This window comes from Prionailurus viverrinus, chromosome D2 (genome assembly GCF_022837055.1).
Source record: "Prionailurus viverrinus isolate Anna chromosome D2, UM_Priviv_1.0, whole genome shotgun sequence".
NCBI lineage: Eukaryota > Metazoa > Chordata > Mammalia > Carnivora > Felidae > Prionailurus > Prionailurus viverrinus.
Genome location: NC_062571.1, coordinates 63,118,754 through 63,145,184, shown reverse-complemented (window position 1 = coordinate 63,145,184; position 26,431 = coordinate 63,118,754). Strand labels below are relative to the sequence as shown.

At 40.0% G+C, this 26,431-nt stretch overlaps 1 protein-coding gene across 4 annotated transcripts in view; it reads right to left on the bottom strand.

The window, feature by feature from the left end:
- Positions 1–26,431, bottom strand: part of CFAP58 (cilia and flagella associated protein 58) — a 111,201-nt gene that overhangs the window by 54,247 nt on the left and 30,523 nt on the right. For all 4 annotated transcript variants that reach the window (XM_047825500.1, XM_047825499.1, XM_047825501.1 and 1 more), the window contains exons 9-13: positions 26,122–26,313; positions 15,644–15,805; positions 14,787–14,933; positions 4,996–5,136; positions 3,513–3,736 (exon numbers count right to left, since the gene is read on the bottom strand). In XM_047825500.1, the coding sequence (XP_047681456.1) occupies positions 3,513–3,736; positions 4,996–5,136; positions 14,787–14,933; positions 15,644–15,805; positions 26,122–26,313 (866 nt within the window). The remainder of the gene's footprint in view (positions 1–3,512; positions 3,737–4,995; positions 5,137–14,786; positions 14,934–15,643; positions 15,806–26,121; positions 26,314–26,431) is intronic.

The following is a 26,431-nucleotide window of genomic DNA, read 5'->3' as shown; positions in this document are numbered from 1 at the left end:
AGAGGGAGATACAGAATCCAAAGCAGGCTCCAAGCTGGCAACACAGAGTCCGACGCGGGGCTCGAACCTACGAACCATGAGATCATGGCCTGAGCCAGTCAGACGCTTAACTGACTGAGCCACCCAGGCACCCAGGTTTCATAGGTTTTAAAGTCCTCCTGGTAATTCTAAGGTACAGCCAGGATTGAGAAACACCGAGTTGGGAGCGATATTTTATTTCATGTTCCACAACTACACAGATGGCTGCAACGGTCCTGAGAGCTAGCTCTGGCTCAAACCTACTTCTCCAAACTGCGGAAATCTCCAGCTAATAGGTACTGTGCGATAGCCATTCGCAGTACCCTGTGAGCTGGCTGCCACCCTATTGAACAAGACGCTTTGCTGGGGGGCGGAGAAGAAGCAAACACTCACACTGATACGGGCAACAAGGATATTATTATCTGTCCTCGTCTGCTGTGGGTGTGCAGATTACTAATACCAAGCCATCTCTTTTACTTAATTGCTTCATTTAAACCAATAATACAACTTCCCCTCATTAGCAAGACAAACCATTAGAATTAACTGCACGATGTTCACTCAACAGGGAGCTCAGAACAAGCTGCTTAGAATTAAAAGCATATTTTTAACACTTCGATTATCTAGAGCGCCGTCAGACAGGAGGGCAGGAGTATTAGCTACTGTCACTGACAGCTTATTTTGTACTAGACCCTGTGCTAGGCACATTGTGTTTGTTTCCGTGTTTAATTTTAGCTACAAGCCTAAAGCTCAGAGAAGTGTGATAATTTGCCCAAGGTCACACAGCTTGTGGGTGGCAAGTCTGAGATTGGAATTCATGCCTGCTTGCCTCCAATATCTTTCCTAAGTTGTCCTCCCATTGAAAAGAAAAATAAAATCTATTATCAACAAACCAGTCATACTGACAAGGAATGGGTAGAATTTGGTCCTTTGTGTATATAACAAAAATAACTCATGGCTGGCAAGTTTAGTGATGATCTTTGAGATCATTCAATAGCTACTTAGAATGAATCCATTTGTCTTCGAAATGTCAATGGTTGGTATCTCTGGTTAGTAAACTTATGAGTGATTTTCTAATCCCTTCTTTATATTTTTTCTTCATTTCCCACATTTTCTACAATGAATTTGTACTACTTTCATCACCTGAAATACGAGCGACTCTAAAAAAAAAAATAAAAAGTATTGATCCATCCTGGATAGTGGCAACTTCTCTTGCTATTCCTGAATATATTCACTGCATCTAAATATCAAAACTATCTTCTAACTTAATTCATTTAAGAAGCAGATGCAAACCGTGTCCTTGTCCCAAGGTGGTCAAGGATACTGTTCATCTACAAGTCTGGGGGGAATAGGGATAGCTACTGAAACAACACCAGTCCTCTTATTTGGTTTCCTGCAATTGCCTATATAAAACATGGTGATGTTTTCCCAAAGGGGAAGTAGATCTTGTATAATGTAAGATTTAAGGCAAGAAGAAGGCACACTAAGCTAAAGTAAAAGCTGCGGAAGATAAATCAAGAGTGAGACATAAAATTTGGCTGCCTTCTAAGGAAACAGAGTTTTTCAAATCGTGATAAAATTAAATTTTTCTCTTCTTTTCATTCTGTATATAATTCCAAGAAAAAAGATGTGCAAATGTTCCCAGGACCGAATGTAAATGTTGCTGATCCATTGCTTGCACACTGCCTTCTTAAAGGAAGTCTAAACACCTCATTGGGGGAAATTATTTTCTGCATTGTAACTAGTTTGTCTGTGGTCTGTTTTCAAATTTCTTTTTTTTTTAAATCCAGAATACATGGCACAAAAACAGACACATAGACCAATGGAATAGAATAGAAACCCCAGAACTAGACCCACAAACGTATGGCCAACTCATCTTTGACAAAGCAGGAAAGAACATCCAATGGAAAAAAGACAGCCTCTTTAACAAATGGTGCTGGGAGAACTGGACAGCAACATGCAGAAGGTTGAAACTAGACCACTTTCTCACACCATTCACAAAAATAAACTCAAAATGGATAAAGGACCTAAATGTGAGACAGGAAACCATCAAAACCTTAGAGGAGAAAGCAGGAAAAGACCTCTCTGACCTCAGCCGTAGCAATCTCTTACTCGACACATCCCCAAAGGCAAGGGAATTAAAAGCAAAAGTGAATTACTGGGACCTTATGAAGATAAAAAGCTTCTGCACAGCAAAGGAAACAACCAACAAAACTAAAAGGCAACCAACAGAATGGGAAAAGATATTCGCAAATGACATATCAGACAAAGGGCTAGTATCCAAAATCTATAAAGAGCTCACCAAACTCCACACCCGAAAAACAAATAACCCAGTGAAGAAATGGGCAGAAAACATGAATAGACACTTCTCTAAAGAAGACATCCGGATGGCCAACAGGCACATGAAAAGATGTTCAGCATCGCTCCTTATCAGGGAAATACAAATCAAAACCACACTCAGGTATCACCTCACGCCAGTCAGAGTGGCCAAAATGAACAAATCAGGAGACTATAGATGCTGGAGAGGATGTGGAGAAACGGGAACCCTCTTGCACTGTTGGTGGGAATGCAAATTGGTGCAGCCGCTCTGGAAAGCAGTGTGGAGGTTCCTCAGAAAATTAAAAATAGACCTACCCTATGACCCAGCAATAGCACTGCTAGGAATTTATCCAAGGGATACAGGAGTACTGATGCATAGGGGCACTTGTACCCCAATGTTCATAGCAGCACTCTCAACAATAGCCAAATTATGGAAAGAACCTAAATGTCCATCAACTGATGAATGGATCAAGAAATTGTGGTTTATATACACAATGGAATATTACGTGGCAATGAGAAAAAAATGAAATATGGCCTTTTGTAGCAACGTGGATGGAACTGGAGAGTGTGATGCTAAGTGAAATAAGCCATACAGAGAAAGACAGATACCATATGGTTTCACTCTTATGTGGATCCTGAGAAACTTAACAGGAATCCATGGGGGAGGGGAAGGAAAAAAAAAAGGGGGGGGTTAGAGTGGGAGAGAGCTAAAGCATAAGAGACTGTTAAAAACTGAGAACAAACTGAGGGTTGATGGGGGGTGGGAGGGAGGGGAGGGTGGGTGATGGGTATTGAGGAGGGCACCTTTTGGGATGAGCACTGGGTGTTGTATGGAAACCAATTGGTCAATAAATTTCATATATAAATAAATAAATAAATAAATAAATAAATAAATAAATAAATAAATCCAGAATACATTTCTAAAAAAATCTTTTTGCCCTCACTTATATTTCCCTGAGAGGAAATGAGTCCATTCTTTTGTGACATAGAATGGGCACAACATAGATTCTGAATTACGGAAAAGTTGTTCTCATTATTTGTTAATAATTTCATCATATAGAAAATTATTTTGTACAACTTGAGAAAGACTTTCCATGACACACAAGCATGAACATAAGGTCATTTCAGGAGCTCCCCTCAGGCTACTGTGCCCTCAGCTCTGAAAGGTCTTCTATTACCTGAGTTCATCAACATTTGCCACACTCCTGGCAAGAATCCCCTTTTCCCGGCGAAGTTTCTTAATCTCAAGTTTGAGAATTCTCATGTCCTCCACCTTCTGGTTGTACTGGCTCTCGCCTTTATTCAGCACGGACTGTTGGATCTTGATCTTCTCATAGAGCAAAGCCAATTCGTCATTGCGCCGGACAAGCTGAGATCCGAGAATATCTCTCTCGCTGATGACCTAGAAAAATCAGGAAAGGCATGGCTGTCAGGGAACAAAAAGTCTCACTTTACATTATGGCAGCCTCTTTCATTCTGTCAAAGATGCCTCAAATGCCCCTGTATGCTAGGTACCCAGTGGGCAGGGCACTGGAAAGACCCTGCTAGACAGTCAACACTGAGCTCCTTCCATGCATTTGCAGTCCCTTTGGAAAGAGAAAGGGTACGACAAATCATCAATCATCATCATCATCATCATCCAATAATTCTTGGTCCATCAGTTTGGTTTTTTCCCAACCCATTATTTTATAAATATTAAATTTTTAAGTGTATTTGTTTATTTTGACAGAGAGAGAAAGAGAGAGAGAGAGAGAGAGAGAGAGAGAGAGAGAGAACGCACGTGTGCACACATGAATGGGGGAGGGGCAGAAAGAGAGGGATAAAAAGAATCCCAAACAGGCTCTGCATTGTCAGTGAAGAGCCCAACTCAGGGCTCAAACTCACAAACCATGAGATCAATACCTGAGCCAAAATCAAGAGTCAGATGCTTAACTGACTGAGCCACCCAGGCGCCCCTATAAATGTTAAAATTTGAATGACTTAATGATGGGCTAGCTCTTACCAGTTTCCACCACTCCTTACTGTCTTACACCGGCAACTTCTTTTTTCACTCTCCCAAATCTCTGAAAGCTTATTTAAGTTTCTTTCTTTTTTTTTTTCTGTTTATTTATTTTGAGAGAGAGAAAGAACGAGTTGGGGAGGGGCAGAGACAGAGAGGCAGAGAGGGAATCCCAAGCAGACTTCTCTGAGTTGTCAGTGCAAAGCCCAACCCAGGGCCCTACCTCACAAACTGTGAGATCATGACCAAGTCAAAATCAAGAGTCAGATGGTTAACTGATTAAGCCACCCAGGTGCCTCTGACAGTATGTAAGTTTCTAACCCCCTAATTATGCATTTGAGTTTCTAGCCCTGGAATTATGCCATTTTTAATTACAATTATATGTGAGCATTTATATTATACTAGAATGTAAACTCCCTGAGAATAAGGACCTTATTTTCTTGTTGGTCAGTGTATCCCCAGTGCCTGGAGGACAGTAAATGCTCATAAATATGACTTGAATAATGAACAAATATTTTATAATTAATCAACAGAAGACGGATCTTCTGCTGCTGCTGTTCTTCCAATAAATAGAATGTAAGAGCATAAAGAATGAGGATTCATGAAAAGCTGAATCACACAGTTGTGCTTGCTGATGAGGTCTGGTGAGGAGATGTTCCTACCTGGTCTAATTCCTTCTTCTGTCTCAGCCTCTCCCCATCGGCCTCAGCGATGATCCGCAGGAGCTTTCTCTCCTCCACTTCCTGCTTTTCAATGAAGTGCTTGGTCTCCAGAGCTTGTTGTCTGAGCTTCTGCAGCTCGGCCTGACAAAGAGCGAAAGGTACAGACAAAGTTCACTCTGTGGCAATACCAGCCTGGACTGCAGGGCCCAGGATCAGATGTAGAGTTGTTCTTCTTATACTTTCCTCTGATGTTTTGCTTAATATGGCCTGATCACTCTCACAAGCAAAACAAGCTTCACACACACACACACACACACACACACACACACAGGCCTGTAAAGAAACAGCAGTGAACATTACAGTGGTCATGTTTATTCTATGAGTTGTGCCCTTGAGGGATTTCCATCATTTTTCTATATATGTGTAGCAGAGGCTTCATTGGTATTCAGCAGCACTTCTCTCACCAGCTAAACAAGGTGAGAATTCACAAAGAATAGTGCAGCGGAGGATGTAGGGGTATGGAGGGGTGAGGGAGGGTCTTTGCATGCATCACTTCCTGTAATGGTCCGAACACCATGGGCATATCAACTGTAAAGATAAAGCCTACTGCAAGCAAAAATTAAATTAACAAAGATAACAACCAAGTGTCTGTCTTATAAAATGTCTTGATGGAACAGAAGAGATGTCATGGTGCAAAAAGATACATAGATCCTATCCCTAAGATGCTTCCAATCTAGATGAGAAGATAAGATATACAAGTATTATATGAACATTAACAAGTCCAGGCAGCAATTTTTCAGTATCTTTATTAGCACACAGACAGTGAATGGATGTTATAGGAGGTTAGAGGACTATGGTTGTCAGGGAGACTTCCGGGGAGAGCTCAGATCTTGAGGCTCTTGAGGTCACATGGAAATCGTAAGAGTGATGGAGACAGGGTGCCGTGGACTAGTCAGTTTCAGAAAGAAAATACCTCTCATCAAAGGACACATTCACTCCAATTCCACAAGTATGTTTGTGACCTACAATATCTCAGGCATTTTGATACCAGGCATCTTACATAGCTACTCTTGTCCCCAGTTTACAAATGTGATCCGTAAGACTCTCTGTCTCAAAAATAAATAAACGTTAAAAAATAAAAATAAAAAAGGGCGTCTGAGTGGCTCAGTTGGTTAAGGGTCGGACTTGGGCTCAGGTCATGATCTCACATTTCGTGAGTTCGAGCCCCGCGTCAGGCTCTGGGCTGATGGCTCAGAGCCTGGAGTCAGCTTCCGATTCTGTGTCTCCCTCTCTCTCTGCCCCTCCCCCGTTCATGCTCTGTCTCTCTCTGTCTCAAAAATAAATAAACATTAAAAAAAAAACAAATGTGATCCATAAGAGACAAAGAAAAGCAAATTAACTTGCACACGGTCACACAGCTAGTAAGTAGCAGAGTTTGGATTCCAACCCAGATCTTCTGATTCCAAACCCTGTAGCCCCACTGCTATCACCGCCCAATGGTTGTAAGTGAAATACAAGAATAAAACTTGAAAGATTCATCATCTATTAGAAATAACAAATAAAACCACACCACAATGTGCAAATGCTATCTACTGAGTGAAAAAGGACATGGGAGTTTCTAATTCCTGCCTGCCCAGGGGTTAGAGGGAAGAACCAGTTGGAGCCTTGGCAACTGACAGATAAGTTCCTAAATGCAGAGACTTGTGTTGGGGGAAGGCATTAAACAGCCAAGCATGCAAACTGTAAAGTACCTGGTGTGTTCACCACACAGCCAACATCGAGTGTGGCTGGATTAGTGTTAGGTAGGGAACAGCAGGAGGTAAAGCTGAACCAGACTGGGAAAGGTTTTGTGTGCCACACACTGGACAGAGTCTACAATGGGGAGCCACAGAGGGATTCATATTAAAGGAAACAAAAGTATGTCTTTGAGAGGTTCCACTTCCACATGGGAAGGACAGGTTTTTATCACAGACGGGCTCAGCACAAAAAGTAACAAATAAGAATAGAGCTCTGTTATTACGCATGCCTGGAAACACAAGGGGGATGACAAGATGATAGTAAGGCTCCAACTTTTCAATGGTTTGCTGGCTGGCAAATGACAGTGAGAAACTAATAAATTTTTCCTTCAAGGAAGTATTGGGAGCCCCACCACCACCACCACCACTACCACCTCCACCCATCCAGAAAGTTCACTGGGATGACAGAAAGCCCCATATTTGCAAACGCCTGTGACCCAACCCAACTCTAGTTAGGTTGGACTCACGGAGGCTAAGAGTCATTAACTCCATACCTCAAGCTTATCCAAACAGTAGAAGATACTGCACACCTAGTAATAGACGTGTAATGTCACAAACTAAAGGCATCCGGCTACTGTGAAACCAAAGGTTTCTTTTATGACATTTCGTTTGTTCATTCACGAATATGTTTTTGGTACAGGGATAAGCAAAAGCAAATACTTATTGAGAAAAGATCTGGTCTAATACTTACCACTTTGGCAATCCTGTTGGGAAAGAAAGCAAAGAACCAGCCTCTCTCTTTCTTTAATCAGTTAAGGTGACAGTGAAGGCAGCCATAAATACCTGTTTGGCTCATGTTTTCTTTAATAAAACTTTTATTTTCCCAGATGTGCAACATTCACTTCCCTGTTCCTAAGTGCCAAGAGCTGATCGGAATCCATCAGCAGAACAAAATGAAACCCCTGTTATATTAAAATGCAATCAACGGTGTGTAAAAGTATCTGTCTGAAATGTAAAACCGTTCACGCGTTTGGCATTGCTGTGTGGTTTTTTTCCCATAATATATCAAAATTCTGAGTGGTCCCCTTATGTCATAAATTTATGGGCTGTAAACAAGATGTGGCATTAGACTATGGCAGCAAATGTTAACATCAACAAAACACCTTGAGCCTAATGCATTTAGCAGCTATAAATCTGAGCTGTCTCACCCAGGAAAGATGGTAACAATTGCTGGGCTCCCAAAAGCCCATCAAGCAATGTTCTAGGTGGGACCTGAGGTATCCACGGCTCTGAAAGTGTTACCAGTGGTATGAAGTTGTAATTGTAATGCAATGACGGGACACACCCTTTAGTCACTGCCTCCACAATCATACGGTTTTGTGATAGGTGTTTACGGAATAGATATCATCCAATTTGGCTGCAGGTATAGATCATATCTCAAGAACCATACTCACAGGTGTTTCACCCATTCGTACATGATCCCAACATTCACTGGGTTTCACAGAAATCATCTGTTTACATCTAAGACTAATAGGACCACCTAAAGTTTTCTAGTCGTGAGAATAATTAGGCTTTCTTTCCCTCCCCCTCTCTGTCTATGTGGCAGCTCCCATCCAGGTCACCCTAGAAAGTCCACTAAGTAAAAGGATAAGGTGCCCTGAAGCCAGTTGCTAATGTGATGCTGGGCTCTGGACATAGAGAATCTGCTGCTGAATTATTCACCAGGAATCAAAGTGCTGTCAGACTGATGTGGGATGATTTGAAGGTGACGAGGCAGAATCAGGGGCTTGTTAGGACACTCCAAATGAGAGGGCTCCGTCAGCACTGATGAACAAGACTGGGACAGAATGGGCAGATGAACGCACATGCAGCAATGTCTCAGAGGACTATTGACATTCTGTCATAACCATAATGTGCTGACAATGTCTAGAATCCTGAGAAGTCAGTAAGGCCTGGGAGCAACTGAAAAAGGAAAAGAAATATGGAAGGAGCAAGATGTTTCTTTTGAGGGGGGATGAACGGGGACAAGGGTGATCCATTATGGACAACTCTTTGTCATCTTGGAGAAGTAGTAAATTGGGCTGTCCTGTCAAAAGGCGTATCACGGTCTAAAACACAGGCTGGGGCTTGCCCTTCCAGGAGAAATTAGGGCCCACGAAGCTTTGTAGAGCCCAACAATAAGAGGCTAAATGTCTCTTGGAGCCTCAAAGGTACTAGAAAATCTGCCCTTCCCTCCACGGTTTTGGTTTGCGAACTTCAGATGCATGAAATCCAGAGACCTGTGTGAAACGTGATTCAAATATGAGGCTAAAAAGGCAAGAGGCTGAAACTCCACATTTGAGCTGTCGTATTTTTCTAAAGAATGTCAAGCAGGCCTAATGATAGGCCAAAATTATCCAGCCGAGGCACCATTGGATAACCTCAAATAGATTAAGCAGACATCCTTTTTCTGTTCCTCATTCTTGCCTCAATGGCAAATGCCAGGGAAAAAAAAGTCACCCTGGTTTCATAGGAAGTCCAAAGCAACCAATCACCTTTCTATAATCAATGGTCCAAAGCTATCCAGACTTGGGATTCCCCGTTTAGAGCAGACTCTCTAGGGTAGAAGCCCTTTAATCATCTTTCATGTTTGCCAGCTGCCAGCTGTGCTGGTACAGGACCAAATACCAGCTCTATTGCCCTTCATTTTATTATGACGCTTCTTTGGAGCTGTACATGTATGATGATGGAGGGCATAATTGAAACAAATAATAACCAAGTCAAACTCTAGGGAATTAGGAACAATTGATCTTTTGCATAGGACATTGCTTTATCTAAAGCAGAATTTTATAGAAGGCAGTTTAGCTCCACCTTGGACCCCACTCATAGGGTCATAATCTTTTGATGAGGATCAATGTCATGAGGTACCAAATAGAGCTACACTGAAGCCTTGCTAACATGGGGCCATGAGGCCGATGGGTGAAGCACTGTTTATAAAAAGAGTCTTCCGATTCATTCAATGATTAATAAACCCGTCCCACTACAGGCTCCAGGGTGAAACAAGCTACCATCTACAAAACTATTCCTTCAAACAAGGAGAACAGGAGCAAAGATGAAGGATATTTTCCAATTTAAAAATATATATTTATATTTCTTTATATGGAAATGCATTTAAATGCAGATTTGTTATAATTTTTTAAATTAATTTATTTTTTATTTGGATTCAAGTTAGTTAACTTATAGTATAGTATTGGTTTCAGGAGTAGAATTTAGTGATTGATCATTTATCTATAACATCCAGTTCTCAGCCCAGCAAGTGCCCTTTTTAACGCCCATCACCCTGATTCAACTCACCCCTCCATCAACCGTCAGTGTTTACTCTATAGTTAAGAGTCCCTCATGGTTTGCCTCCCTATTTTTATCTTATTTTATTTTTCCTCCCCTGCCCCTATGTTTTGTTCCTTAAATTCCACATTATGAGTGAAATCATATGATATTTGTCTTTCTCTGACTGACTTATTTCACTTAGCATAATACACTCTACTTTCATCCATGTTGTTGCAAGTGGTAGGATTTCATTCTATTTGACCGCCGAGTAATTTCCATTGTATATGTATCTCACATCTTCTTATCCATTCATTAGTTGATGGACATCTGGGCTCTTTCCATAATTTGGCTATTGCTGATAGTGCTGCTATAAACATTGGGGTGCATGTGCCCCTTGAAATCAGCATTTTTGTATCTTTTGGATAAATACCTAGTAGTGCAATTGCTGGGTCATGAGTAGTTCTATTTTTAACTTTTTGAGGAACCTCCATACTGTTTTCCAGAGCGGCTGCACCAGTTTGCATTCCCACCAACAGTGCAAAAGGGTTCCCCTTTCTTCACATCCTCATCAGTATCTGTTGCTTCCTGAGTTGTTAATGTTAGCCGTTCTGTCAGATGTGAGGTGGTATTTCATTGTGGTTTTGGTTTGTATTTCCCTGATGATGAGTGATGTTGAGCATCTTTTCATGTGTCTCTTAGCCATCTGGATGTCTTCTTTGGAAAAGTGTCTATTCATGTCCTCTGCCCATTTCTTCACCGGATTATTCTGGTTTTTTGGGTGTTGGGTTTGATAAGTTCCTTATAGATTTTGGATACTAACCCTTTATCTGATATGTCATTTGCAAATATCTTCTCCCATTCCGTCGGTTGCCTTTTAGTTTTGTTGATTGTTTCCTTTGCTGTGCAGAAGATTTTTATCTTGACTAGGTCTCAGTAGTTCATATTTGCTTTTCTTGTCTCCAGAGACATGTCTAGTAAGTAGTTGCTGCAGTCGAGGTCAAAGAGGTTGCCGTTTTCTCCTCTAGGATTTTAATGGTTTCCTGTCTTCCATCTTCCATCTTCCATCCATTTTGAATTTATTTTTATGTATGGTATAAAGAAGTGGTCCAGGTTCATTCTTCTGCAGGTCGCTGTCCAGTTTTCCCAACACTGTTTGCTGAGAGACTTTTTTCCATTGGATATTCTTTCATGCTTTGTTGAAGATTAGTTGGCCATACATCTGTGGGTCCATTCCTGGGTTCTCTATCCTGTTCCATTGATCTATGTGTCTTTTTGTGCCAGTACCATACCATCTTGATGACTACAGCTTTGTAATAACAGCTTGAAGTCCGGAATTGTGATGCCTCCAGCTTTGGTTTTCTTTTCAACATTATTTTGGCTATTCAGAGTCTTTTCTGGTTCCATAAACATTTTAGAATTGTTTGTTCTAGCTCTGTGAAGAATGCTGGTGTCATTTTGACAGGGATTGCCTTGAATGTGTAGATTGCTTTGGGTAGCATAGACATTTTAACAATGTTTGGTCTTCCAAAGCATGGAATGTTCTTCCATTTCTTTGTGTCTTCTTCAATTTCTTTCATTAGCATTCTATAGTTTTCAGCATACAGATATTTTACCTCTTTAGTTAGGTTTATTCCTAGGTATCTTATGGTTTTTAGTGCAATTGTAAATGGGATCAATTCCTTGATTTCTCTTTATGTTGCTTCATTATTGGTGTATAGAAATGCAACAGATTTCTGTACATTAATTTTATATCCTGCAACTTTGCTGAATTCATGTTCAAGCAATTTTTTTGGTGGAATCTTTTGGGTTTTCTACATAGAGTATCATGTCATCTGCAAAGAGTGAAAGGTTGACGTCTTCCTTGCCAACTTGGATGCCTTTTATTTCTTTTTGTTGCCTGATTGCTGAGGCTAGGACTTCCAGTACTACGTTGAATAATAGTGGTGAGATGGACATGCCTGTCATGTTCTTCACCTTAACGGGAAAACTCTCAGTTTTTTTCCCACTGAGGAGGACATTAGCTGTGGATTTTTAGTATATGGCCTTTATGACGTTGAGGTATGTTCATTCTATCCCTACTTTCTTGAGGGTTTTTGTCAAGAAAGGATGCTGTACTTTATCAAATGCTTTTTCTTCATCTACAGAAATGATCATATGGTTTTTACCCTTTCTTTTATCAATGTGGTATATCACATTGATTGATTTGCAGATATTGAACCACTCCTGCAATCCAGGAATAAATCCCACTTGGTCATAGTGAATAATTCTTTTAATGTATTGTTGGATTTGATTTGCTAGTATTTTGTTGAAACTTTTTGCATCCATGTTCATCAGAGAAGCAGACACTCAACCGACTGAGCCACCCAGGCGCCCCAAGAAAAAATATTTTTAACAAGAAATTAAAAATTCAAAAAAGGTTTAACAATAAAGAAAATAAAATAGAACAACAAATTTTCTCTTCCTGTACCCAAGAAAGAAAAAGAAAACAACACAAACAAAAAGAGAAGCAAAGAAAATGAACAAACAAACAAAAAAGAAACCCAAATGAAGCTAGATCCAGTTTCCCCTTAGAGCTGAAACATTGCAGCACACTATAAAATGTAGACAAAGCAGGTGGAAGGGATTTGTGCTGGTCTTCTGGACAAGGGTCCTGCTACTCTGGTTCAGGCCAACTTGCCCTAGTGGAGATATGCCTGGAAGGTGTAGGTGGGCGGGGCTTGGTGGAAGCAATTTCGGCCTCTACTAGATGGTGCTGTGTTTCTCTCTGAAGTCTGATACTGCTGGTATGCAGGGGGGTGGGTGGAAGATGGCATCATCCCATCCCCTCCTCCCCTGAGATGGAAACCCACAGCCTCTGCTGTTCAGGAGGAACTCACATAAAAATGTCCCAGGCTTTCATCAGATCCCTATCCTTAACCTGTCTTCCCAGTGCCACAGTTCTGTGTTTTATTTCTGGCCAATGGCTGGGTTTCGAAACACCAAATCTTAAAAGGCCCAGCAAAACTCAGACCACTCCCCTCCTCTGGAGGAAAGACTCACAGCAAGCCCTTCACTGTTCTGTCCCAGAAAAGTAGTCACACAGTGCACACCCAGTGGCTGGAGTCTATTGTGGCACAGAGCAAAAAGCTGGGACCAGGATATCATCCATCTGAGGGCACCTCTGTTCCCTGAAGTTGAATTGGCCACTCAACAGCTCCTGGTGGGCCTTTTGTCCTTGGAAAGGCAAAAAAAAAAAAAAAAACCCTCTTCGAAATGTACAGTAGGAAGTGGGGGGCAATCTCTCCCCGTGCAACCCAGGGGATCCCTGCATCACAGAATCCCCCACAAATCCTACACTAATTCAATCCCCACCACTCTTTCTCTCTCTTCCTGACCACTCCCTGCCAAAGGGTTCCCTTCCCTACGCAGCACCACTGCTTTCCTCTCCCCCAATTCACAGCTTCAATCCTTGCTTCTGTCACATTCTCTCCCTCCAATTGTGCAGATTGTTTTCATAATCCTCAGACTGATATCCTAGTTGTTTAAAATGATTTCATGTTGATCTAGCTGTATTCGAGGGACAAGGCAAGCTCAGGGTCCCCTTACTATTCCACCATCTTAAGTCCCTCCTCCTATTCCTTTTGTATCATAATCTAGAGTGGGAAGATCAAGTCTTAGGTAAATATCAATTATCATATCTTTTTGTAAAGGCAGTTTTGTTATATTTTAATCTTTCTCAAACCAAATGTGCCTTGATTTAATATAGTAGTTTTATTTACACAAAGACCCATCATTAAGTTGACAAAACCCATTATGAAATTCAGAGTGTATATTCAATCTATGGCATCTTGGAATCAAGGAAATTTGGCATTAAAGCTACACATTTTCAATATAGAAACTATCTTTGAAAACAAATATGTGCAGAAACCAAGACACCCAGTCTCTCATTTGCTATAGATAGTTCCTGCAAGTGGCTTATAGACATCCATGAGTATTCTGCGTATACATTTTCAAATGAAAGTGATACTTTCATACTCTTAGAAGTTCCTTTTTAATTCTTCAGTCAAATGGATTAGAAGGGAAATCTACTGGATTTGATAGGAAAAGGAAAATACATTAGGTTTAGTGAATGTGTATACTAAAACATATTTGGTTCATGGATTTGAAAGGGCGTAATTATTTGGTCTGTATTCTTGGGGAAAGTCTTTATGTTATATTGGTAGACATATAATGTTCGAAGTTAGTAGATTTAAAAGGATATGTCTTAGTAGTATATATAAAGACAGAGGTGATGCTCTGGAGGAGTGGCTAATGCTAATGCAGGTAGAAAAGTCAGGTGCACATAAAGCAAACAACTATTAGGAGCAGAGTGACAAAGTCTTGCCAGCACCACCTTATGGAAGGTCCAGGGAAGAGTTTGGGAGGGTTGGGTATGGGTGTTGGACTGAGGTTATAAATGCAAAGGGATTGTAGCAAGCCTGCAAGCTCCAGGACTTCCTAGGCACTGCTGACCTGCTAGTTTCTCTTCCACTGATGTGATAATAGCAGTATAGGTGAAAGGGGTGCTTATGCATCTCCACTGGCTTCCTCCTCTGCTTTACCTGGGAGCACTACCCATACAGAAGCCTGACCTGAAGGTGTTAGAGTTCACCCTCCTGGTTCCTTGGTTGTTCTCCCTGCACCTTGTTGCCTTCAATGAGCATGGAGCCTGCCTCAAGTGGGTCAAAGAGGTAGTCTATTGGTCCATCACTTTTATTATAAGATCTGTACCTTCAAAGTTTCCTTCTCCTTTTCTATCCGCTGCTGTTCCAGATGTAACTTCACAAGTGCTGACTCTTTGGCTGAGATTTCTTCTTTCAGCTGATCTACCTGATGGGTCATAATCTTTAATTTTCTCTTCATTTCTGTTATTTCATCCTAACAAAATGAAAGGAGAAATGTTTGAAAGTGAATTAAATAGACATCACCCTCTGTATAGAAGTTCAATACATAGTCAAGAGCTTTTAAGGGAGGTTCTCTCAAAACAATGGTCTCCTGGACAATCACCACCAGGTTGTTGTTCCTTTGTACCTTGTGCCCATCAACCTGAAAGTACTTTGTAGCATTAACTCTCAAAATATTCTCATGAGATATATACAAAGTATGCATAATGAACAGTTCACACACACATACACACACAACACACAACACATATATACAACACACATACAACAAACATATACACAACACACACATTTTATTCTTCATTTTACAAGGGAAGAATTGGCCCAACAACAAACATTATAACTAAGAGATTACAAAGCAAAGATGTGCAATTAAATGACAACAGAATGCTGCTCCCCTCTCAGCCCTGGTAGCTATTAGCAGTTTGAAAAATTAGAAACAAGAGAATGGCAATTCTACATAATAATTAAAAGCAGGACCATGATCTTCACATTGTATCAAGTTGTGTCATTTCTATTTCAAATAATCTGATAGTTCTGCACAAACTGATCCTTCTCTCTCAGGTGAATTCCATGAGATTTCTTGCTTGCCTTGTTCTAAATCCTGCCATTAGGATAACAGAAACTGCTTTGAACCCAGGAAGGGGAGGAGTCAAAACATAAAGACAAAAACATATTCTTTACCTGAGCCTCAACTAGATTTTTGCTATACAGATTCCTGTCTGACCTCACCGCTTCATACAGGTTCTGTTGCTGTTTTAATTTAGTTTCTGATTCAGCGATTTTTTTCCTGTAGTCAAAAATCTGCATTTCACGGATTTTTATGTCTTCCATGTTCATGAGAACCTGGGGGAAAAAGAGGTATAGAAAAATGGTTACATAGCCAATCTGTAATTATCAGTTCAGGACAAACAGAGATTTTGATCTAAGAGTAGCTGGTAGAAATGTTAGCAATCAGGAAATCTGACTGCAGTTCTGATCACTGCAGTGCAACACAGAAATTCAGCCCAGCTGATTAGGGGCAAACATACATTTTATCTACACCAGAGTTCTGCTCAAGCATGAAGGCTTTAGCAGTTATTTTGTGATCACAAGAGTAAAAAAATTCTTTCAATTCTGAAAACCTCTCCTGAACACCCACCCACCAAAAAAAAAAAAAAAAAAAAGAAAAAGAAAAGGTGCAGGTTTAAACAGATCTTCACATGGAGCACTAAGAAAGATAAGAGATAACTTAGCTGTTTGGCCACACTCACAGCTTTATAAATTTAACCACGAAAAAGAAAAGTGGCCTTTGGACATCGATAGCAATCAAAGCACTGTCTTGCCAATGTCAAACTCGCTCCATCAGGGAAACTCAAAGGATTTCATAAAAATGCATTCTATTGTGCACAAAACACTTCTAGGAAAGATGAGATACAAGATAACTACCTCTTTTTTGCAACTATGAAAAACCGAGGCACAAAATTCCACCGTGAGCCAATGCTTCTCAACAAGCAATCCGTACAATTGAAATTATATAATCATGACTCTTAGCTGCAATGTCCACAGAAATTGATTTTTTAAGGACAAACTTCTTCAAAAATTCCTTCAGAAGAAAAACTTTAGCAAGGAAGACTGAATCAATGGAATGATGGTCTAGACAAAAGCTAGAATATATAAGGGGAAAATTCTTCAGAAGATTTTTACTGCATTTCAGTGGCGTTATTTTAATTAATGGTTATAACTAAAGGAAAGAAACAGCAATGTGACAGAGAATAGAAAGAAGGGCATGTCCATGCAGTAACATGGCCAGAGAAGGTTTCTCTGAAAAGGAGGTATTTTATCTAGAACCTAAAGGTCAAAAAGTACTTACATCTTTGACATACTCATATTCATTACGACTCAGGTGTGGGTTACTTGTGAGCAACATGTTCCCAAGTCATTGCACTACAGAAGCCTTTTATTCCCCCATGTGGAGTTAGTATTCCAGAAAACACACTCCAAGAAACAGTTCTAATGTTTTCCCATCAGAGTTAATGATGCCTAGTGTTTAATATATTTATCCTTTATATCTTTAAATAAACACCTTTCAAAGTTTTCTTAGAAATATTTAAGGAAAGGGGCACCTGGTTGGCTCCATCAGTTAAGCCTCCATCTCTTGATTTCAGCTCAGGTCAGGATCTCCCAGTTTGTGAGTTCAAGCTCGGCATTGGGCTCTGCACTGACAGCACGGGGCCTGCTTGGGATTCTCTCTTTTCCTCTCTCTCTCTGCCTCTCCCCAACTCTCTGTCTCTCTGTCTCTCTGTCTCTCTCTCAAAATAAATAAATAAACATTTAAAAAATATTTAAGGAAGGATGGAGTTCAATTGTAGTAAAAGCCTTTTCAGCGTATATTATTTTATACTATTTTTTTCTTATTGGTTCTATTTATTTGATATACTTACTAATAAATGTTTCCTTTTACAAGTATTTTAATTTTATGTGTTTATAAGTAGTCCCATGTTCCATAATTTTAAATAAATGCATCAACGTGAATTTTTTTTCTTCTACTTATTTACTTGGATCTTCCTTCTCTCTTCTACCCATATCAACCCCTCATTGACACATAAAGTAACCAGGTTAACAATTTAGTATGTGTTCGTCCACATTTTTATTTGAATTCTACATATATTCAAGTCTTCTAGCATAATAATAATAACAGCCAATATTTCTCAGGTACATTCTATCATTTAATCTTTACAAAAAATCCTATGAGATATGCATTATTAATCACCCTCATTTTACAAGGAAAGAAATTTAAGTAAAAAAAAAAAAAGTAATATCACCCACAGCTCTTCAACTAGTAAATATACAGACACAGGGATTTGTTTGTCTTCCTTTGTCTTGCTTTTTTGGGTTTTGTTTTTATTTTTTAGCAAAATGTGATCTCCTTATACACATTTTATGCACCTTGCTTTTTAATCTCTCAATAATATTTTGGGGAATCATGCGGAGTAGCTCTAATTCATTCTCTTTAAAGGTGGTTTAATGCCCTCCAGTGTGAGTGAGACACTATACACTCAGCTCTTCCCCTCTGAGGGGCCTTAGTTTGGTTTCCACTTTTTTGCTGCTCTGAACCCTGCTGAAATAATCATTTCTGTACATGTGTCCTTATGCTCCTGTGTTTTTACTTCTGTTGGGAAGGATTCCCAGGAGTGAAATATCTGGTTCAAAAGACATATATGTTTTTAACTTTAATAGATATTGATAGATTCCTTTCCAAAATGGCTGTAACACTTTCCATTTCCATAGTGCCAGCAACAGTTTTCTTAACAGAAAACTATCCTTGCAGTTTCAGGACAGACCCTCTTTGGTCATACTGGATGATGCTTTTAATGTACTGTTGAATTTGGTTTACTAGAATTTCATTTAGGATTCTGCATAAGTATTCACAAGTGATCTAAGTCTCTAACTTCCTTTTTCGTTCTATTTCAATATCAAGGTTTCTGCTAGTTTCGTAAAGTGAACAGAGTACCTTTCTGTTCACTCTTTCATTCACTCACCCATTTATTCATTCACTCAATAAACATGTATTGAGGACTTATCTATGGCAGGCACTGTAAAAGCACTAGTGATGTAAAGAACCAGAAGACACATTCCCTACCCTCAAGTTCACCTCTGCTGAGTGACTCCACCACAAAATGGATAACCAAGGTACAAATATAACCAGGACATGTATAGGGTGTTATGACAGGTTCAAACACTGGAAGGTTAATGGATAGTTTCTAAGAATGGTCCTACATATATTTTCTAAGCAGTTAATATTTGGGATTTACACAATTTGTGGGAACCACCTCTTCCTTTTTATTCCTCAACCATCCCAACCAAGGACTCACCTCAGACCCCAAGCTCTCTCCTTGGCCTGGAGTCTTTACTCATTATCACTGCAGAAGGCATGGGTTATACATCAGTAGAGCAGTGCCAATCAGTATTACCCCAAAAGATACAAAGTGCATGAGCGCACTTTTTCGAAAGTTATAGAGCCTAAGAACTATTTGATTCTTAAAAGTCTGAAGAAACTCAATTATAAAGTTATTAGGCCCTCTGTGAGTGTTGGAGCTTATTCTCCCTCATTTTTTTTTTTTTTGGTGGCCATAGCTATTGATTTTTCTGTTTTCTACTTCTCCTCAAGTCAAACCTTGATGTAGGTATGTATTTTTGAGAGAATTGACCATTTCGGCCTTTTTTTAAAATTTATGCCGCTAGATTTGTACGAAGTATTTTCATATGCTTTTATAGTTTTATTATTATTAATTGCTATCATCCACTCTGTGTGGAAAGAAAGTATCCCAAAGTAAGAATGTATACAGACAGTGGTGAATGGTTGCGATGGTTGGTTGAGGATCTAGAAGGAAATAAATTAGAAAATCTGAGACAAGGAGGTCTGGGGAAAAGGCATGTGGATACATCTGAAATGAATGGAAACCCCATTCCTTCTCCCCTCATCTCTTTGATCCATATCTGTAGAATCTATAGCAGGCAGTGTTTTAAGGTACCACCACAGTAACGAAAATGCGTAAGTTAAAAATAAATGTAAAAACCTAAATAAGATATCCATTAGTAGATCAGTTATTTGTTTGATTTTAAAAAAAGAAAAAGCACTACTTTAGACTAAAATTTAGCCTTTCTATGGACATGATTACCCTCTTTGGGGTCAGTGAAACGAATGGATTGAAAATACTTTGAACAGCATCATCAGCATTCAGAATATCAAGCTGCACATCAGAGAAAAGAAAAAAATTGCTTGTTCAATCACTTTGAGATATAACAAGAATAATCCTTTGCACAGACAGAACACTCCAGAAAAAGGATGCAGCCAAGGGCATTTCTTTTGGAGGCATCCGGCTGGCAGGGTCCATCTTTCTGCACAAAACAGTGCACAAAATCACAGTGCACATGCTTCTGGATTGTTAAAGCTGGGAGTAATAAGAACCCATCGTAATACCAAGATCAAAGATATTTTAGTTAAGTGACAATGGGAAAAAAAAGGAAAAAGGAAAAGACAATTTACAAAGCAATTTAGTTCTGAGGGTTGGAACTCGATTTTTTTCTATGGAAATCATTCAAACTGATGTCAAATCCTGAAAATTCATAAAATGTGTGGGGTGTTAAGTAGGAGCAAAACCTTTAGTCAGCAGATTGTCCCCTGTTGAAAATGGCATATCAGAGAATATGGGATGCCAGCTGTGGGACTGGAGTTTAATTAATTGATTACACTTTTAGATACCTCAAACCAACTCATGAGATAAATCCCACACAAATATAGAAAGCTTTGTTACAGCCAGAGACTTGGAGATCCTGGCCCTCATAAGCCTACTTCAGACTAGCCCAGAAAATGCTTACAGTGCACTATGAGGGTACAATTCCAGTTTATAACCTACTACCTTTTCTTTTTCTGTTAAAACAACCTGCCAATAGAAATAAGAGTGAGATAAAAATCAATAATGCATGCTGGAAATCTGCAGCATAGTCAAAACATCATATAGACTAAGGCAGGATAAGAAAGTAGGTCATTGAATTTGGAACCCTTTAACTTACATTTGATGAAATATCAGTATAATAAACTTCTCCAATAAGTTTTTCTGACTCAATGTCAATGGTTTGAATGCTGACAATGCCTTTACCTTCATAATGAAACTAAAAAACTCACTCTCTAAAAAAAAGCAAACAAACCAAAAAAACCAAACAAACAAAAACCCTATGTGGCCAGGCACGTGAGATTTTAAGTCTCCTCTATTTTTCTTGCTTTCTTATTTTTTATTTATTTTTTTTAATTTTGTTTAACGCTTATTCATTTTTGAGACAGAGAGAGACAGAGCATGAATGGGGGAAGGTCAGAGAGAGAGGGAGACACAGAATCTGAAACAGGCTCCAGGCTCTGAGCTGTCAGCACAGAGCCCGACGCGGGGCTCGAACTCACGGACCGCGAGATCATGACCTGAGCTGAAGTCGGACGCCCAACCAACTGAGCCACCCAGGAGTCCCTCTTGCTTTCTTATTTTATCTTCTACCTTAAATTTAGAGAGGCATATCTATGTGTCTGTTTTTAATAACATATTACATTATGTCATAAAATGAGGGATATAATAGTATCTACCTCAGATGGCTATTATGAGGATTTAAGTGAGAAGATACATATATTTGCACCATCACTAAGTACCTAGCATATCATAATTTCATCATTTAATAAATAATAGATTTTTGTGACAGGTTAACATTATGTCCTATTCTATAATATTAGTACTTAACAAATTTGATGTTTCTATGGATCAAATTCTGTTCTGCAGGAAAGCAGTAATCCCTTGTACACTAATTTTATTACAACAGAAAAAGCTTATAATTTGTGTATGTCCGGGGTTCTATCCTATGGAAGATGCTGTGTATAAAACTTCAAATTAATATCAAAGAAACAGGAGCTTCATTTCATCATGAAGTACCTATTCAGTCAACAATATTTCTTTGATCAACCTTTGCTTTCCTCATTTACTGCTAAGCCCTTGAAAGCACATTATTATTCATGCCTTGGAACTTTGTGCAGGAGGGTTTTGCGTGAGTGACACTGTTACAGGCAAATAAGCAGAGCATTAAGGGACATGTAGGTAAGCATCCATTGTGAAAGAATGCTTTCTGGCATATAAAATGTCTGGGAGAGGAATGGCCAGAAGTTTAATATTTAAAATGAAAAGGGAGGGGTTCTAAAATGAGTTAAGTGCATAATGTGCAAGATGGGTCACAGATTTAACTATTAACCAGGAATGGTTTTACCCAGAATTTACAAAAGTTCAGTAAATATGGGGGACCACAACTCACAATGCCATTCCTAGTGCCTCTCGACTTATCTGAATAGTAAAATTTGGGAGTGCAGCAGAGGAGAAACCATGAGGATAAAAAGTGCTGAAACGTTGGACTAAGTTATCTTATGGTTCTGCAAATATTCACTCCCTCTCCCTGTCCCCACCACCTTGGTGGGAAGAGTCTATCTCCCCTTGCTGTTGAGATCAGACATGTGACTTGCCACAGCCAATGGGATGTCAAAGGACATTAGGCAAGTAGAGAGCTGTGAATTGTGCTTGTGTGGGTGGGTTTGTCCTTTGCTTTCCTTTCTTTCTCCATGAGAACACCATGCATCCTGAGAATCAGAAACATGTAGAGCAAAACCAGACCCAATTCACAGCCTCAAGCCAAGTACAGGCAAGCCTAGCCTCGATCACCTGACTCCCACTCAACTGCAGATGTGTGTGAAATAAGTGCTTGTTTTTGCACTCCAGGGAGATTTGGTGGTTCTGTATTATGCAGCATTATTATGGCAAGTGTTGACTGAGACAGGCACATAAGAAAAGGTTTGGGATTCTGAGCCATCCAATTCTGGCACAGAAAAGGATTTTCTGCCTTGTTTGCAAATGCCAAGTAAAATTAATAAAATGTAATGTAGGCCTTTTAGTATCTAAGATTTCACCTTTTTTTCTCTAAATGGAAAGAAGCAGAAGGCAAATATCAACACTGTTTTTGCAGCCCAGAAGGCAGAAGAGACCGTGCCATAAGTCACTCACAGCTAAAACTGCCAAGGATAGTTCAGGTAAGATTGTCCATTATGGCAACATGTTCCAAATGAATTTGAAGTGAGGGAAGGCCCATAATGATAAATATGTTATTGAAGAAGAATTTAATGTAAGTACCTATAAGTAAGTCTTTGAGTAGTTAATTCAGATATCTAATTATACTTTCCATCCATCTTTCAAAAAATATTTGGTACCTATTTAGAAAATAAGTAATACGAAGAGTTCAAAATCAAATATCAACCCTTCTCCTATGCACATGGATAAAACTAGGTCAAACCATATAAGTAATTTTGCATTCTGTTTTTGTCAGATTCATATTGTGAACATGTTCCCTATTTTTAAAACTACTTTTCAAACACGTGGTTTTCATGGTACATAATATTGTCTCATATAAATGTAGCAGAATTTATTTCAAAGAATGTTCTTTTGTAAAACTCTTTGCATTTTTATTTTTCCATAGATTGAGTTCTTACAAAAGAAATTGCTGGGTCAAAACTTGGAACAACATACACTCACTCCAGAAATAGATAAAAACATCAGTTTTGTGACATTATCCCCAGCCCCTGATATCAGTCCTCAACTCCCTATCAATAGAATGCATGAAAGGGAGTTTTCTGTTTGTCTGAATGAGTGAGGTATGTGTGTGCGAGTGTGTGTGTGTGTGTGTGTGTGTGTGACAGTAAACAAAGAAAGAAATATGGGGAGGAGCATATTTCTTATATGTATTAAGGACACACGGGACCTTAAGAAGAAGTCTAGAGATGACTGGAGTTGCCATAGCAACATATATAAGGCTATCAGGGGTTAAGTAAGAGACAGAAAAATTGCAGTTAATAAATAATATTTTAAGAACTGTGCTCAGATGATTTAGTGATACATTATATAAGCTTATGCGATTAAACATCAGAAATTGTGAAAAACAGTTACCAGCAAAACTTGGCACTTTAGAGATTTCTAAATACAGAGAACAAGCTGAGGGTTGCTGGAGGGGAGTTGGGTGGGGGGATGGGCTAAATGGGTGATGGGCATTAAGGAGGACACTTGGGATGAGCATTGGGTGTTGTATGTAAGTGATGAATCACTAAATTCTGCTCCTGAAACCAATACTATACTATACATTAACTAACTTGGATTTAAGTTAAAGAAAAGAAAGAAAAGAAAAGAGAAAAAATAAACAACAACAAAAAACTTGGTACCCTTACCTTTTACAAGGAAACAGAAAAATAAATAATCCTGTATTAAATTCAGTGGCAGCATTCTTTTTATCACTTGTCATCTATCCATCTGTTTAACACACACTTTATTGGTGCCTAGTATTTACCAGCACACTGCAGGTGAAGAAATGAATGAGATAAAGACCCTATTCTCAAGAGCTCTCTGTAAAGTAAGAAAAGCAAATGTGCAAAGAAAATACTCGAGAAGATAAGTGCCATTCCAGAGATATCAACAAATCCACAAAGTAGAGGTCAGGGCAGGCATGACCCCAGAGATGAGCACTTGAGCTGGGTATTGAAGGATGAAGAGGAGTTTTCCATACAGAGAAGGGAAGGAAGGATTTTCCAGGAAGAACAAAGAGCTTGGACTCTGTCTCATAAATCACAGCACACCAATTACTTTGTCTTGCATGCGTTATAGATATGTGTCCAAATACTGACTCACTCTACCAGGGGGGACCAAGGCATCCCTGGGTTAGTCCACTGCAGCCCTGAGCAGTTTTCCCCTAATTCCCACTAGCTATAGACATATTAGTTTCTACATGTGCTAAAGATGCACTGCCCCAGTTGCTGAGAAGTGACAGAGGTTTGTAAGGCTGGGGGTGATACATCGGAATTTTTAACAGCTAGTTTTGATAGTGTGATGGCAGCCAGGAGTGGAGAGAGATTGATCATCAAGAAGGTGAAGTAGGAAGCTGCGACAGATTATATGTTCAGATATATTTACTGTCTCACCAGACAGAGCCTCTCTCTTAGAAGGATTTATACTCCTATCCAGGGATGTTGGGCTTGGCCACGTGACTAGCTTTGGCCAAGGGAATATGAATGGACAAGCCCTGCGCCCTTCCCTTACCAGCAGAAGCTCTGAGAGCATCACAAGTTTCACTATTACTCTGTTTTCCCTCTGTACGAGGCCAGCCTGAAGTGAAGATGGCATGAAACAGGGCTGCAGCTGACCCTCAAAGGCCATTGATTTGAGCAAAAGATAAATCTTTGTTGCTATAAACCACTGAAATTTGAGGGTTATTTGTTACAGCTTAAGCTGACGGATGCAGAGCCTAATGGGCCAGCCCAGGCTGGAGAATACGAGTTCCTGAACTGACAGCTGGTCGTCTCCGAGTCAGGAAATCAATCAATGGCACTTGTAAGATGATTAAGTCAGAAGAGAAATGCTGTATACCAACGGCTCCCAGTCAGGGATATGAGAATCACCGGGGGGATCTTTTACAAGGAAGACACGTCCAGCCAGGGCTTGACAGAGCATATGCATTTGTGTTCCTCCAAACTTACATTCTACAAACATCTGCTCGGCATTTATTTAGTCTAAGCGGGAAGAAGCTGATTTCCTAACAGTAATGCTTGTTTCCCACTTTCTTAATGTTTATAATTCAAATGTTGGCTGTCCTCCTTGTCATCTTCTCTGAGATCCCACTCCAAAAAAACACAAAACAAATGTAAACATTCAAGCGCACTGGTAAACACTGTAGAATTCACTGAAGATTTCATTGAGGAGATGATAAAGAGGGCTTATGCTGCAGAATAGAGAACACTTTTCGAGGCAGCCGGGGGTGGTTGGGAACCTCATTAAATGAGTCTTTTCTCCCAAACTCTCTTCTCTCAGCCTCATACTTAAAACTTTCCCCCATTCCCCAACCCCACCTCCTGACACCATGAAACCCCCTCATGAAGCCCCCTGCTCTATGCAGCTGTGAATGCACTGAAGGTGGATAGTCTGACCAGTCATGCTTAATGCTGGCAATGTGCTAAGACAACTGGTTAAAGTAGAATCCAAATCCCCGAAGTCATTCTTCAAGACACTGCCTTGAGCATTCTCTCTCCTCAGCAGCTTACAAGAGGTAGAGATGTGGGACTTAGCTACACAACGTGTGAATTTCCGCCACAGGTGAGGTTTCAGGTTCCCCATAGTTGTGTGAACGTTCGCCTGATGCCAGTAGTTACTCACGTCTTAATCTGAGGTTATTTAATTCGATGCCTTGCTCCTAACTACTAGCTGCAATCCTCGGTCTGAAGGGACAAGGTTTTCAGGGCCAGACGTGGGGGGTGTGAACAAAGGGTGCAGAGATAACGATGCCAAGAGCTCCCCCCGCATCCCATCCCACCCCCACGCATCCAGCTCTGGGAAGCTGCACGGCACGACAACAGGTGAAGGGAACCCCTAAGCACTGGCCTTGTCCATTTCGCAGTTTGGCCCAGATCAGCTCTGGGACAGCTTTTACTCTGCTGACGTCATTTCTCTTAAATTCTCACGCAAACCACAAGCGCACATCTGAATAAATCCTCTTTGCTACAGTGTGTGACAATCAGAAAGAACGTGCTTGTGCTCCATCCACATCGTCAAGGAGTGACTTACCTTTTGGGTAAGGTCACTGGCTTCATTGATGTACCGATCTCGCTCCTTTTCCAGCTGAAAGATGATCTTTCTCTGCTTCTGAGCCTCATCCTTGTAGTTCTGGATTTCTTCTTCCAGGTTCCTCTTGGATTGTTCATGGAGCTTTACCAGGTCTATCTGTTTCTGGGTCGCATGGATTGCCTTAAGCATGTTCTAAAAATAAAGACAAGAGAGCAGTCACATTACTCAAAATGTGTGTGTGGCGGGGGCGGGGGGGGGTGTAAATTTACCCTGTTTCACCCCTAAAATAATTAGATACATTGTTTTTTGG